Genomic DNA, 15,869 nt, shown 5'->3' with positions numbered 1-15,869 from the left:
GGGATATTGGGGTGGACAAAATATTGTTTTGGCAAGCCCACTTGGGTAGGTCCTCCCTTTTCCATAAAAGTGGATTGCCCCTTGGGGCCAACACTATGACTAACACACTTGAATATAAACCCATTCAAGGTCTCTTTCATTCCCTATGTGATTCATGTATTTTCACCACTTTAACTCATGTTTAAGTTGGCAATTTAGGACTCAACTTATCTGAAAGCTCAATAGTGTAAAACACTAAAACTTGTTTAGACCCTCAATTTTAAACTTACGGCTAAATTGCTTTTAAACTACTCAACTAAATGCGGAATAAAAGTAAATGAAATGCAATTAACCGGAACTACAATCTAGTGCATAGGTATACACAGAAAACAATATATGTAAAGCACAAAGAGTATGGGAAGAAAAATGCAAACATGAGATAACACCAAGACATGTTATCAAAGAGGAAAACCGAAGTACTCGGCGTAAAAACCTCTCCGCGGCCCTCCAAGCCGAAATGATTCACTAGTGAATAAAGTTTGAGTACAAGGATATCAAAAAGGCCCTCCAAGCCTAATCTACCCACTGTACTTGAGCCCTTTGAGTTCCAACTTCCAACAGACTTCACTAAGTCTTGTTTTCACTAGTTATCTGAATCCTGCAATTAGCTCCAAATTTCATCCATCAAAGAATAGCTTCATCCAATGCTTCTAATAGACACCAAAACAACTCTCAACACTCAGATTGGGTGAGGTATGTGTTTGGGCTAAGAACCTCTCAAGGATTTGTAATTAGAGAGGTAGGAGTAGAGAAAAACTAAGAGAAATGTGTAGATAATTGTGGGTTTACAATCTCTAACTCTCAAGTGTATTTCTAGGGCTAAATTTGCTAAACAGTACAATTTCGGAAAAATATTAGACAAATGGCATGCGTTCAAACTTAATTAGTAAGTTGGACTCTTTTTGGAAGTTGGTTTTAGCAAACTCGACTTCCTACTAAAAATCAGTTCTGACGTGAATTAAAAAAAGAGGAAAAAAGCCACGTAGAACTAGTGAAAATCGAGTATAGTACACTCGACTTCCAAGTGTAGTAATTTTACCACCTCCATTTATGCGAGCACGGTAAACTATTGAAAGTCGAGTTTAGTAAACTCAGCTTCCACTAAAAGTTGAGTATAGCATACTCGACTTCTAATAAGTTTCACCACCTACCCCACCTATCTCATTTATGCGAGCACGGTAAAAATTTATTTAAATGAAACTCGAGTTTGATAGACTCGAGTTCCAATAAATTTTACAACCACCCCAACCATCTCAGATTATACACTTTGATCAACTCTCACTTTCCACTCAACTCTCACTTCTCACAACTCTCTCCCACGCCAAAACTACCTTTCACACACATTGATCATTCTACAAATTAAAAAGCTTTTCTTCTTCTACAAATCACATTGATCATTCTACAAATTAAAGCTTTTCTTCTTCAATTTGTAGGTAAATATTCAAACCTTTTTTAAAAAAATTTTTGTTAGACCTGGCTAATATATATACTCACTTTTACATTTGGTAGATATATATATATATATATATATATATATACACATACCACTTTTATATTGTTGATGAGTAATGTGTTGTTATTATTATTGTTGTTGTTTTTTGTATTTGTTATTTGTGCTTTGTAATGGGTTGTTATTTGAAATATGCAATGGGTTTTTCTTTGTAATGTGTTGTTATGTATAATGCAAATGAATGGATAACATATTATTTATTTGAAATGTGTTGTAATGTGTAATGCTTTGTTAGTTATAAGGTGTAACGAATATTAATTTTTTAAAGTTAGCAACCATGTAAAAATTTGTTTGAGTTAAAAAATTCGAATTTTTGCTTGGAGAGAATAAAATTTCAATTGATTATAATTGTTTGGTGGACTATACAATGTTATCTTTATATTTGCCTTGAGGCAATATTTTGTAATTCATATCGAATAAAGATATTATATTCGTCACTAACTTTTAGTAAACTTATTTGACTTATAAGCTTGTAATGAGTTCGATTGATTTATATCTATATTATGGTGGGGAGCCCTGCAGTGATGTGACTTATGGGGTGACATATGAAGGGCTTGGTAAAAAGTTAGAGATTATTCAGCTAAAAAAATGGCGAGAGATCAATTTGAAGAAGTTGAAAAAGAAAATTATGAAAGAGCTGGATTTGGATCGTCAGTTGCATGACATAAAAATTATATATCGTGCTCCTCATGCAGTGTTCAATGATCGTATTGTCTTCACGCCTATTGAAATAAAAGAAGACAAGCATGTTAAGATTATGTTTGACAGGATAAACTCTACGCCCTAGTTAAAAGCTGCCAAGTTGTATATAAGTGTGGAGCCTCGTATAGAAGTTGGCGGTGAAGATGTGCAACAAACAACTTTGGAGGGTGGTGGCGGGGAAGAATTCCAATCATTACATATGGATAGTTATTCGACTCTTACCCCGTGCACCACAGTTGGGGGTTATACACCACCATGCCAAGAGACACCAACTCCAATGGAGGTTTGCGGATCTAGTTATCAACAAGAATGTATTCAATCTCTAGGGAGGGAAGAGAAAGACAAAGATGATGTTGATCATGGTAGAGATGAGTATGAAGAGATGATTGGGAGAGATGACTCTCATGAGAATACTATAAACTATGAAAATGTTGACAATGTCCGTCATGATGTTATGGAAGATCATGATGATGATGCTATAGAGTTTCAAGATGATATAGGCGATGGTATAGGTGTGTAGCCTACAGTCCCTACATATGAAGCTCATGGCCTGTCATTCCATGCAAACACTTGGGATAATATAGTTGATCCTTCAAATGTTGAGATACAATTTTCATCAAGTTGGGTGTAGGGAATGAATTTTAGTAAATGGTTGATTTTCCCTAATAAAGAGGTGGCGAGACAGGCATTAATAGTTTACTCTATGAACAACAACAAGAATTATATAACTGAGCGGTCGAACCAGCAAAGATTGTGTGTGAAGTGCGCGAATGAGTCATATGCATGGAAAGTTCGAGCATTCTCGCAACGGAAGCTTAACGGGTTATGGGCCGTCACAATATATGGTGGTCCTCACACTTGTCCATCAGTTGGGGTGAACAAAGATGACAAAATGATGGATTCCAATTTTCTTGCCAAAGAACTTCATACATATGTACTTGTAGATCACACCAGCAAAATAAAGGGTCTCCAAAATTTGATGAAGGAAAGGTTTAACCATGATATATCGTACTAAAAGATATGGGATGCGAAATAAAAGGCTATTGCAAACATACATGGGAATTGGGAAGAGTCGTATCAAAAGTTGCAGAAGTTGTTGTTGGCATATAAGGATAGCGATCCGGGTACACAAGTGTCTTTTCGGTCAATCAACGGGGACATACCGGTTACTATTATATTCAAGTATGGGTTCTGTGCTTTCGCTCCTTCCATTGCTAGATTCGCACATTGTAGGCCAGTAATTAGTATTGATGGAACTCATCTTTATGGAAAATATAAAGGAAAGTTGTTGATTGCAATGGCTACCATTGCTAATAATGAGATTTTTTCGCTTGCCTTTGCGGTTGTGGATGATGAGATGGGGGCTAGTTGGGGATGGTTTTTATCTTGGTTGCAGACCGCGATACGGGATGCGGTACCCGATTCCGGCATTTGCATAATATCAGACCGACATAGAGGTATAATATCATCCATTGCACAGTGGCCCAATGATTATGTTCCGGTATATCATAGATATTGCATTAGACATGTGGCCAGCAACTTCAACACTCAATTTAATGACAAATTCTTAAAGTCTTTGGCCTTGAAAGCAGGATACGAGCATCAAGATCGCAAACTTGAAAAAAATATTGGATTGCCTTAAGGAAGTTGAACTCAAATTCAGTAAGGATCCCAATCCCAATATAGCAAAAAAGAAGCCATACTCCTATCTAATGAAGGAGTGTCTGGAGAAGTGGACACTATCACATGATGGTGGACGTCGTTATGGGGCAATGACTACCAATATGTCCAAGTATTTCAATGGAGTTCTAAAAGGTGCACGTGGACTACCTATATCTGCATTGGTTGACTACATTTGGTGCAAACTTGTCGCTTATTTCAATGATCGGTGCACTAAAATATTGGGCGATATTGAACATGGTCAGAAGTTCAGAAAGCATGCCATGGAGAAACATGAAGCAAATTACAAAAAAAGGGGACAAGACACTATCTGAGGCCATTTAACCAGCAAGACGGTGTATATCAGGTTTGCACGACGCATAATCCACACAAATCTGATGGGGGAGACCATAGTCATGAAGTAAGGTAGCTGGAGAACACATGTACTTGTGGCAAATGGGAAATCTATAAGATCCCTTGTTCACATGTGATTACAGTTTGTATTAGGGAACATGTCAATGCAATGAGGTATATTGACCCATGTTATACTTTACAACAACAACTTGCCACTTATTCACATGAGTTTTGTGTGCCCAAGGACAAGTTATTATGGCGGGAGGTTGCCAGCCCAAAGTTGTACCCTGACCCTGAAATGTTGTGATTACGTTGGTGTCTTATATTTATGACATTTGTCTCAAGACTGCATTCAGTTTATGTTTACTTTTTTAGTTAGTATCATACGGTTTTTCTTCCAATTATTTTACTTCTGAATGGTAAGGTTTCACCACACCCTTTTTCCTCCAACTGGTATTGTAGGGGCTGAAGTGGCCAATTTCTTAAAACTTCTAAGTTAGGCTTCACTAGAGCCATTTTTAGTATTTAGTAGCTCAACTATAAGTGTCTATAAGCACCTTTTGAGGCAACCACAGTGGATTCTTGAAATGCTGTTTTCATCCATAAAAGATTTTGTTTAATATGGACTGCATGGTGAGCATGAAACCATCAAATCAAAAGATAAAAGAATACACAATCAGTGAATCAGATTTAGGCCTTTGTTTAATATGTATTTATTTTATTCCTTTTTGCGTGTCTCCAGCTTTGAAAAATTCCATCTCAACATAATGAGATAATAGACAGTTCCAAAACAAAAAATCTCCTCAGTCTTAACCTAAACTACCTAATTCCAGATTAAATACAAGAAGAAAACAGAAAAACAAAGCAACCACAGTGCTCAATTTCACATGAAAAAATGTTGCTGCATTAAAAAAATTCTGTTGCATCAAAATTTTGCTGCATTAAAAAATTTCTGCTACATTAAATAAAACTCAGTAATACACATAAAATTTGCTGCATTAAATAAAACTCAATAATACAAATAAAATCTGCTGCATTGAAAAAATTATGTTGCATTAAATAAAATTTCTGTTGCAAATTTCTTCAAATATAAATTCTGTTGCATTGATTAAACATATATAATGTTATCATCTGCCAAAAGTAAAGACAATCAGTTTTGTCTTTAAGCCATATGCATAGAGGTTTACAACCAAAACCTAACTACTGGTCCACCACACATCAGACATGCACATCTTCCAACCAAACTGTGGGAACCAGTTACTTAAACTGTAGCACTTGACCAATTTAAATACCAGTTACATAAACTGTGGGAACCATAACAAAAACAAAAAATATCAGATGTTCTGCTTCTTTTACTGCTTTTGTTGCCCTTATTGGCCTTCTTTCCTTTTCCACCAAGTGGTTGAGTGGCTGCAAATAGATACACCATCAAGAAAACATTACAAATATATGTTCATATTTCACCAACAAAAATGAACTTTTATTACATATATCTTATAAACCGAACAGAGCTTCATACTCATCCTCATTGTTTGTGGTTGAGAAGCCTAATCTCAAGGATTTCTCAATTATGATTCTCTCTGGAAATATCAGAACTAGCCCCACTTCAAATCCTCTGTGGTTCGCTACACCATCAACATATACCTTCCAGGACAAAGGTTCTTGTAAGGAGATGGCACCAACCGATTTTTCATCCATGTTCTGCTTCTCCACTCTCTCTTCTAGTGGGGTTTCAGCAAACTCGGCCACCAAATCGGTAAGAACCTTACCCTTGATAGAGGTATGAGGCATGTACTTGATATCAAAAGGCCCTAGGATCATACCTCACTTGGCAATCCTCCTCGTGTAATCAGCACTCCAAAGTAGAGATTTAAGCAGGAGCTGGGTTAGGACAACAACTGAGTGCGATTGGAAATAGTGGGGGAGCTTACATGTTGCATGCACCACTGCCAGAATGACTTTCTCCAGTGGTAGGTAACAGACCTCAAACTCATGTAGTGACTTACTTACATAATAAATTGGTCTCTGTACACCACTATCAACCCATACCAGCACCAAGCTCACCGTGTGCGGGGCCACTGCAATGTAAGCAAACAAAACCTCATCCATCTCGGGTTTAGATATAACGGGTGGCCAAGAAAGATAATCCTTCAACTACTGGAAAGGCAGGATGCACTCCTCGGTCCATTCAAATCCTTTCCACTTGTTCAACAACTAAAAGAAAGGCCTATACCTGCCTACTGACCGATAGATGAATCGGTTTAGAGCAGCAGTCATCTCTGTTAGCTTCTAGACCTCTTTGGGATTCTGAGGTGGCTGTAAATTGTTGATTGCCTTAATCTAGTCAGGGTTAACTTCAATTCCATGATTTGTAACCATGTACCCTAAGAATTTTCCTGATCCGACACCAAAAGAACATTTAGAAGCATTAAGTTGTAGCTTGCGTCTCCTCAAGATCTCAAAGATATTCCCGAGGTCATTAACGTGCTCAGATTCCAGCTTTGCTCTTGACCACCATGTCGTCTATATAAATCTCAATGTTTTTCCCTAGTTGTGACTCAAACATCCTGGTCATCATCCTCTGATTGGTGGACCCCGCATTCTTCAAATCAAAGGGTATCACCTTGTAGTGGTAATTCCTAGTAAAAGTGACAAAAGTTGTTTTCTCTTGATCATTCAAGGATAAAGGTATTTGATGGTACCCTTGAAAGGCATCCAAAAAACTCATCCGAGGATGGCCTACAGTTGCGTCCACTAGCTGATCAATTCGAGGCATGGGGAAGGGGTTCTTTGGACAGGCCTTGTTCAAGTCTGTGAAGTCTACACACACGCGTCACTTCCCATTCTTCTTCTTTACTACCATTGTATTAGCCAACCATTTAGAGTTGAATACTTCTTTGATAGCCCCTGCCCGCTTAAGCTTGTTCACCTCTTCCTTGACAGCATCAGAAGGCTCTTTAGATGAACGCTGAGGTGGTTGCTTTCTAGGGAGGACAGCTGGGTTGACGTTTAAATGATAACAAATGAAGTCAAAATCTACCCCAGGAGCCTTATAGGCATTCCAAGCAAACACATCAATATTCCTCCTAAGAAATGCCAACAGTTCTTCCTTCCCCCAAGGAGGCAATTGAGTTCCGACCTAAAAAAACTTCTCCGGATCACCATCTATAGCAATTTCCTCCAACCTCTCACACTTTACCTCTCCCGACACCATATTTGTAGATAGGACCAAAATCCTTGATTGCTATGAGCCCCCCTCAGTAAAGGCCGAGGACTCAGCTGCAGGCTGATGCATGATGGCAGCCACGAGGCACTGCCTAGCCATGGATTGACTCCTCATAAGCTCCTCAATCCGGTCCCCTGATGGATACTTCACCTTCAAATGCAGAGTTGAAGAAACGGCTCCTAGGGCATAAAGCTAGGGTCTGACCACAATGGACCGTGTAAGGAGAGTATGCATCCATCATAATGAAGTCCACTTCAACCACCTTTGAACCTACCTGCATGGGCAACCTAATCTAACCCCTTGGGATGATAACTTTCCCATCAAAACTCACCAAAGGTGAATCATAGGCTATCAGATCCTCAGGCTTTAAGTTCAGCCCTTTGTATAAGTCAGGGTACATAATCTCTACACTGTTGCCCTGATCTACCATCACCTTTTTCACATCATACCTTCCTATTATGAGGGTGACCACTAAAGTATCATCATGTGGCTGGATGGTTCCAATCTTGTCTTCATTCGAAAAACTCAGTACCCATTGGATCTCCAATCTAACCCTCTTCGGTTCAGAATTAGAGTCATCGGCTAGTAGTCGAGCTACAGACATCACCCAGGAAGGATGAGAACCAATTTTCCCAGGTGTAGCAAAGATGACATTAATTGTGCCTAACGGGGGCCTTGAAGAAGCACTTCCCTAAGCCCCTGACCTTGATTGGTTTCTCTACCCGTTGGGCCAATACAAAAACTGTTGTAACCTTCTGTCTCTCATTAGTTTCTCCAGATGGTTCCACATAGTTCTAAAATCCTCAGTGGAATGTCCCCACTCTTGGTGGTATTGGTAATGAAGGCTTTGATTACGCCTTAAGGGGACTCCTCCCATTTTGTTTGACCATTTGAAGTATGACTCGTTCTTGATCTTTTCCAAGACTTGATGCACCAGTTCTCAGAATACAATGTTAACCACCTAAGGAGCCATAGATCCAGATTGTCCAGCAAAATCCCTTCGGGTTTTGTTATTGTTGTAGCGGTCCGACCTGAAATCCCTCATCTCTTAAGGAATAACCTTACCCTTCCCCTTGCCTTGCTGTTGGTCTTCCTCAACCCTATTGTATTCATCAATGCGGTCCATAAGCCGACGCACACTCCTTACTGGCTTCTTGGTTAAGGATTTTCTCAAATCATGCTTGGTGGGCAGGCCGACCTTGAAAGTCCTTACAGCCACGTCATCAAAATCCCCATCAATCTCGTTTAACATCTCCCAGTATCTGTCCGAGTATGTTTTCAAGGTCTCCCCTTCTCACATGGACATGGATAATAAGGAATCCAAGGGCCGAGGAACTCTACTGTACGTGATAAAATGAGATCCAAACGCCTGAGTGAGCTCCTTGAGAGAATCAATGGAACTTGTACCTAGGCCATTAAACCACCTCATAGCCACATGCCCTAAATTGGAGGGGAACACCTTGCACATCAAAGCCTCATTTTTGGAGTGCATGGCCATTCTCTAGTTGAAGGGGCTCACGTGCTCTACATGATCTGTTCGACCATTGTACAAGGTGAATGTAGGCTGGGTGAACTGCCAAGGAAGTCTCCCTCCCTCAACTCTGCGCATGAAGGGTGACCTAGAAATTTGGTTGAGTGCTCTACTTATAGCATCATTCCCCAAGCCTTTGGAAGATGAATTTTTGTTTCTGCGCTCATGATGGTAGTCCTCATCATATGAGAAAAACTCACTAGGAGGAGTCCTTAATCTGCGTCTATAATTACCATCCTCTTCACCGTTAAAAGAGAAGTCAAAAATGGAGGGAGTTCGCCTTCTCTGTTCGTGGCGCAACTTCCTCTTTAAATGATCAATCTCCAGCTACATGTCCTTAGCATTTTTCTCATGAGAGATGCTACTCCCACCTCGAGACTGGCTTCTAGTATGGGTAGTGTGCATACTTCCCTCTCGGTTTCTCCTTTGTTCAAGATCACAGAAGTGATCTTGACGTTGAGACCTTATAGATTCTTCCTGGTTTGGACCTGAACCTACCATCGTTGATCGTTAGACTCACTATAACACCAGTAATTCCCATAGACGGCGCCAATTGTAAGGACTCAATTTGGGTACCCAGCCCAATTGATGGATGAACTTAGGCCCAAAAAACCCAATACAATGAATTTGTAGAGAGTGGGTTGGAAAACTGAGTTTTAATAAGTTGGAAAACAAGTAAAATGGATTCAGATGACATGAAAAGGAAGCTAGACTGATTTGAACTAAAGAAAATCGTCCTCGGTAAAGTTCGAGGAGATCAGTTCATATATATATCTCAAGTTTGATTACAAATTCAGTTCTTGATTGCTACAGTATTTTTCTCTTAGTTTCTTGATCCCTCTCTCTCATTGCCTCCTTATTCTTGTATACTTTTTTCCCCTTTCATCTTTACCCTCCATGTGCAAGTCAGATGGTTGGTTTTGATGCTTGTCCCATCAGCACCTTCTTGAAGTCTTTGTGTAGTAGCTGTAAGGCTGAAAACCACTGTTCAAGTATCACTTCCACATTAATGCGGCCATAGGGTTAGCTGCAGAGCATTCAATGTGGTGGTAGCAGCTTTTTCCTTGGATATTTTAGGACTCCCCCCTATCCTAAGTTTCTGTGATGCTTATCCGTATCAACAGAATTTCCTGAAACATTCCCTTGGACGGTAGACCACCTCTTTTGACCTCAGCTTTAGTTAGCCGAGGAGACATTCATCCTCGGCCCAACCTCCTGGACCCTTATAACTAAAACTAACTTCTTCATTTACTAACACGAACTCCCCTGACAATGTTTATTTCTCCTCAGACGACTTTACATCCTCAAATTGTGCCCCAGGCCCAATATATATATAAATAAAGAGTTCCTGGGCCCAATATCCCTACAGATATCATTTGACCCCCCCATGAAATATCCATAGTGAACAAAGTCATAATAAACTGTCACTTTGTAAATAACTATTTTATTCCTTGAGTATTCAATTTAATCCTTTAGTTATTCATATTTATGAAATCTAATTTCATAAAATATAAACTTTAGTAACTCTTACTAAAGTGGCCGGCCCTGAATAACTAATTCCCATTAAACTTATGTCAAGTGGATATTTTGTGTCTCTATAGAAAGAGATTATAGATTCCATTTTGAGAATATGTGTTCCCTCAACACTACGTGTAGTTACCCAACATACCGAGGTTTTGACTGTTAAACTAGATCTCACTTCTGATATATCAAAGTAACTTACATTTCATGATTGGGTTCACTATCCTTTCAAGATTAAGAGTCTATGAAGTTAGAAGTCATGAGATTAATTATTCATGTGACAGTTGTTAATTGAATAATTAATCTTATAGCAATCCAGCTCAATATGTCTTACACACTTAAGACATATCAACACATCAAGTAAAAATCTCCACTTCCATAATCAAGACAAACCATCTTAGTTGGTGTATTATAGTTTTCGCAGTTGAAACGCCCAATTTCATCACCAACTACGAATTATATTTTGAGTTTACAAGAAACTTGTGATTTATATCTTCTGTAACTAAATCACATACAATGCATCTCAAGGATTATGATAATGTTCCATTAGTTCATTTATATATAGTCTCATATAATTAAATAATTTAATTATTTATAACATGCCAATATATTGGATTTTAGGACACAAAATCTAACACTTCAATTACCCTTTTTTAACATATCAAGCTCATCATTGGGGTTGGGGACTAAAGATTATTAACCGAGTACAAAGTGAGGTGTCTACACCTTAGGTTTATACATGTGCCATTGCTTGCCTCCTATAAGCCTTAGGTGTTGAATGCTCTACTATAATAACAATTTTTTACTATGAGAATCAAAATGCTATTGAAATTACTTTCAATGGCATAATTTATAAGCGTATCAAACATATTTAGATTAATTATCACTTCGTTCTTCACCACTTGCTAGATATAACAATGCTACAATTACGTTTTGTCCCCCCTTCATATCTAAGATATTTCCTCGAATCATTGATAAAACGTTCTTTTTTTTCTTTTTTCTTTTTTAAGTTGTTTCTCTAACTCAATTCTTAGAGAAAAACAATTTTCAGTAACTTGTTGATCAAGTAGTTGATAACCTAATATTGCATCCACTATCCCACTTTCATGATCTTGTCTTCAAACTCAATTTGCTCTCTCACGAGTCAATACGAGTTTGAAGGTAGCTACTAGACTATAATAGGCCTAGTAGGCCCAAGAGCCCATGTCTAAGCAGTAACTCTTTTTTTTTTTTTTTTCATATTTTTTTAGGAACGATTTGATGCATCCTTTTAATATAGTATATATCACCCGTATATTTTGTAATTATACTTGATCGATACATAGCTCTTGAAACATAACAAAAGCTCAAGATTTAATTTTGATAAAATTGAGAATTACATTAAAAAAATTACAATGAAACAAATAGAGCATTACATACAAAGACCACTTGGTATGCTCACACTGTAATGTAATTCTGAATTTTATCAAAATCTTGAGCTTTCGTCATGTTTCAAGAGCTATGTATCGATCAAGTATGATGGTATGGTCACACTGAAAAAGAAAAAAGAAACACTACAATAATTTGACTAAAATAAATCCAAAATAGAGATTATTTCTAATCAATATGGGTCCGTTTGGATTGAGCTTATTTTTCCTGAAACTGAAAACTGAAACTGAAAACACTGTAGCAAAATAATTTTTAAATGTGTGAATAGTATTGTGGGACCCATTTTTAATAAAAAAGTTGTTAAAAAGTGGAATATGTGGGTCCGTGAACAGTGCATCTGTGCACTGTTCACAGTTGAATTGGTCATAATATGCGACTGAAAAAAAAAAAAAAAAAAAAAAAAAAAAAAAATTCAGAAAACGCAGACGCTGGATTCATTTGAATCCAAACGGGCACTATATTTGTAATTGGAAAGTAAAAATTTGATTGGACAGATATTTTAATGATGCATGGCAAGATGGCATGCGATCCATTAAGTTATCATGGCTCCTCAAATCAAGGTAACGAGCCTGTGTCAATTTTTTATCTTACAAATACATCCATTAATTCCTGTATATCTTGTATGACTCTCTTTCTACTTTTTTTCCTTTTTTTTTTTTTTTATTGAGAAACAAACACACACACATACAAGGCTGAGAAAATAAGTTCTAATATAAAAACACCCACAAAATCCACTCAAAAGCCATAATAACTTTTAAGGGATGGTAAGATAAGTTATACTGCACACAACACGCTCCTTCTTAAAATTCCATTTGCTTTTCAAATATTATTCTAATAAAGTTTTTTCTCCTCAAAGTTCCATAGTTTTAAAAACCGGACCGGACCGGTCGGTCCGACCGGTTCAACCGGGAACCGGCTTTCAATCCGGTCCGGTTATGGTATAAAACCGGAAATGACTTAAAAACCGGTAAATAGTAAAAACCGGCCGGTTCAACCTGAGAACCGGAAACCGGCACGGTCAAACCGGTTTTGCTCCTCAAACTAAACTACGTCGTTTTTAAGTTTTCTGCTCCTCAAAACTACGTCGTTTTTTCTGCTCCTCAAAACTAACCTAAAGTCCTTACTGACTCACTCTTCTCATCAGCCATCTCACTCTTACCTCACGATTCACGCCCCCTCTTCTCATCTGCCTCACTCTCTCACTCACCTCAAGCTCTCAAGGCCGCTCAACTCAACTCAATCTCTCTCTAGTCTCTACTGTCTACCTCACTCTGTTCTCTCTGCCTCACGCACAGCGGCACAACGGCACGCCCTCGCCCTTTGAGCTCATTCCTAGTCTGCTCTACCCACAAACCATTTCAACTACCCACCCAAAACCCACAACTCAGCCACCACCAAGACCCACAAAACATCCCAACCATCCACCACAACCCACAAACCCAACCACGCATGACCCATAAAACATCCAAAAACCCAAATCGATAAAGCTACACAGCAATAAAGGAGAAAAAAAAAAAATCCAGAACTGAGATTAAAAGAATGAATCAACGATGGTGGAGGTGGCCAAGAAACAGTGGGGCCGACGACGATGGAGGATAACGGAAAGAAAAAAGAAAAAAACCCAGTGGATCGTTGATGATTGGATCGGTGATGAATGGCGCCGATGGCAGTGGAGATGCAATCGGTGATGAGTGGCGCCGATGAGTGGATCGGTGGTCAGTGATGAATGGCGCCGATGAGTGGATCGGTGGTCGGTGATGAATGGCGTCGATGAGTGGATCGATGGCCGGTGATGAGTGGCATCTGGGAGTGGATCGGAGGCTGGAGGTTTGGTTTGTGGAAGGGAAAATTTTTTTTTTTTTTTTGAGAAAGCACAGTGTCGAGAGAGTAGGGAGAGATGAGTGACTGAGTGATTTTGTAAAATATTTTACTGTTTTTACACTTGTTTTACTTTTACACACACTTGTTAATATATATATATATATATATATATATATTTATATATAATTAAAAAATTATTAATTATTTATATAATTTAAATAAATAATAATTAAATTATTTATGACGTCACCGGTTCGACCATCGGTCGGACCTCGGTTCGACCATAAAAAACCGGTAATTAGCTCCTCGACCGGTTCTTTCACCGTACCGGTTTTTAAAACCATGCAAAGTTCTCTTCAATCAATAGAGTTTAACCATGAGCTTCTTTAGATCAAAAGGCAACACCACAGTAGGCCTTGATTGTACACGGATGCCTTTGGCCCTCATCAGTGCTGTAGAAACGAAGAAATTCTTGATGATCAAATGGCTTAAATTGTAGTGGGTTTTCATCGTCGACTAGCTCTTTTGGTGTTTGAATTGTCTCGCAATTGAATGAGAACAATGCAAGCGAATATCTGTCTGTCTCCTCTCATTACAACCCTGTGGTGAGGGGAATATATCCTGCCATTGCTCCAAGCCTGGGCCAATCAAAACAAGTATTTGTCAGCACCCTATCAATTTTTTATTCTTTCATTCTTTTTAATTTCTATTTTTGATGATAATTTCGTATGTACATTATCATCAATGAAAATAAAATTTTACTGTATCCAAAAATCAATTGAATTGTAATTTCCTAAAGGATTAACCTACAAATATTTCATTACTGGAGAAACTAAAAAGTCAAACATAGCTCATTCCCGACTAAACTTGTTTATATGAAATATCCTGCACAAGCTAGCATTGAGCTAAAATTGGTGACTGTAACACTTACTGTGAATGCCTCTCCAGCCATGAATATGAAGGAAGAAGGGGAAGGCTCAAAATGAATCCACCTGTCATCCTTTGTTTTGATCTCTAGACCACTCACATCATTTTGGTGTAGTATGGTCAAGAAGCTCTTGTCAGTATGAGACATGGCGCCAATGTTACTCTCGTTCTCATTGGGCACACTATATTTGATGAGTCGAAGAAGATATGTGGTTGAATTGATGTAAGAATCAAAGTACTTGTTCACTCCATAGCTTTCAAATACCATACTCTTCACCGAACGTTCCAATTGGGAAACAATCCTTGAGTAGGAGTATATGGTGTCACTAAACAAGCAGGAACAAATAATTAATTAGGTATATATATATATATACAAATACTAAAAATAAATAATAAAATTTTTAGGATTATAATTAAATATAGAAATATAGTTATACCAAAAGCATTTGTTTCCACGAGGCCACATGAGATTTGTGAAGTTTTGAGTTCCGCTGAGAATTTGTGCGTCCTCAATTCCCATGCTTTCATTGAGTGGCATATATGGGTTTTGGCCAAAATAGCCATGGTAAGGTTTGCCAGAAGTGTTTTGGGTTTTGGTTTCCAAAGGGAGATCAAATAAATCCACTAACAAATCAAAAACAGAATTGTGAAGCTCCGAGGAGATGACTTTATCATCATATGATGCTACGAAGCAGCCGTAATCTTCGAGAGCCTGCCGGACATTGTTGCATATGGATACCCAGTGACTTGTACCTGGTTTCAATTTGTTAGGAGAGAAATCTATAATAGGGAGTTTGGGTTGTTCTTGAGAAGGCATTGTTTTTTGCTTTGCTTGCTCGATCTCTTCTCACTTGTTCTTGTGTCTTAAGGTTATCAAATAAATAAAGCTTCAATCTATTTATAGACAATGAGCAAAGAAAATGTCATCCATCTTTATATATAGCTTTGACTTTTTTTTTTTTAATGGCTGGTGGAAGTTGACAGTTGATTGCAGGTAACATCACAGAGTCAAAGTGCATTGTATTCTTAACAAGGGTTAGAGTGCAGGTAACATCACAGTAACAAAATGCATTGAAGGCTGTACCAATTTTTAGTTATTTGGAACAAATATCATCTAATTATAAAAATAAAAGAGCTCTGACTTTTATTTT

At 38.1% G+C, this 15,869-nt stretch overlaps 1 protein-coding gene and 1 pseudogene across 1 annotated transcript; one reads left to right on the top strand and one right to left on the bottom strand.

Moving 5' to 3' along the window:
- The first annotated feature begins 2,450 nt into the window (after positions 1–2,450).
- LOC115964681 lies at positions 2,451–4,245 on the top strand. Its single transcript, XM_031083942.1, has 4 exons — positions 2,451–2,763; positions 2,923–3,185; positions 3,291–3,752; positions 3,844–4,245. Exons 1-4 carry the CDS (start codon positions 2,451–2,453, stop codon positions 4,243–4,245), a joined length of 1,440 nt encoding a protein of 479 aa, XP_030939802.1.
- Positions 4,246–14,182: 9,937 nt separating this feature from the next.
- LOC115964680 lies at positions 14,183–15,535 on the bottom strand (annotated as a pseudogene).
- Between the last annotated feature and the right edge of the window lie 334 nt (positions 15,536–15,869).

This window comes from Quercus lobata, chromosome 10 (genome assembly GCF_001633185.2).
Source record: "Quercus lobata isolate SW786 chromosome 10, ValleyOak3.0 Primary Assembly, whole genome shotgun sequence".
In the NCBI taxonomy this organism is placed as follows: Eukaryota; Viridiplantae; Streptophyta; class Magnoliopsida; order Fagales; family Fagaceae; genus Quercus; species Quercus lobata.
Note: the sequence above shows the minus strand (reverse complement) of the source record. Positions and strands in the feature narration are given on the sequence as shown.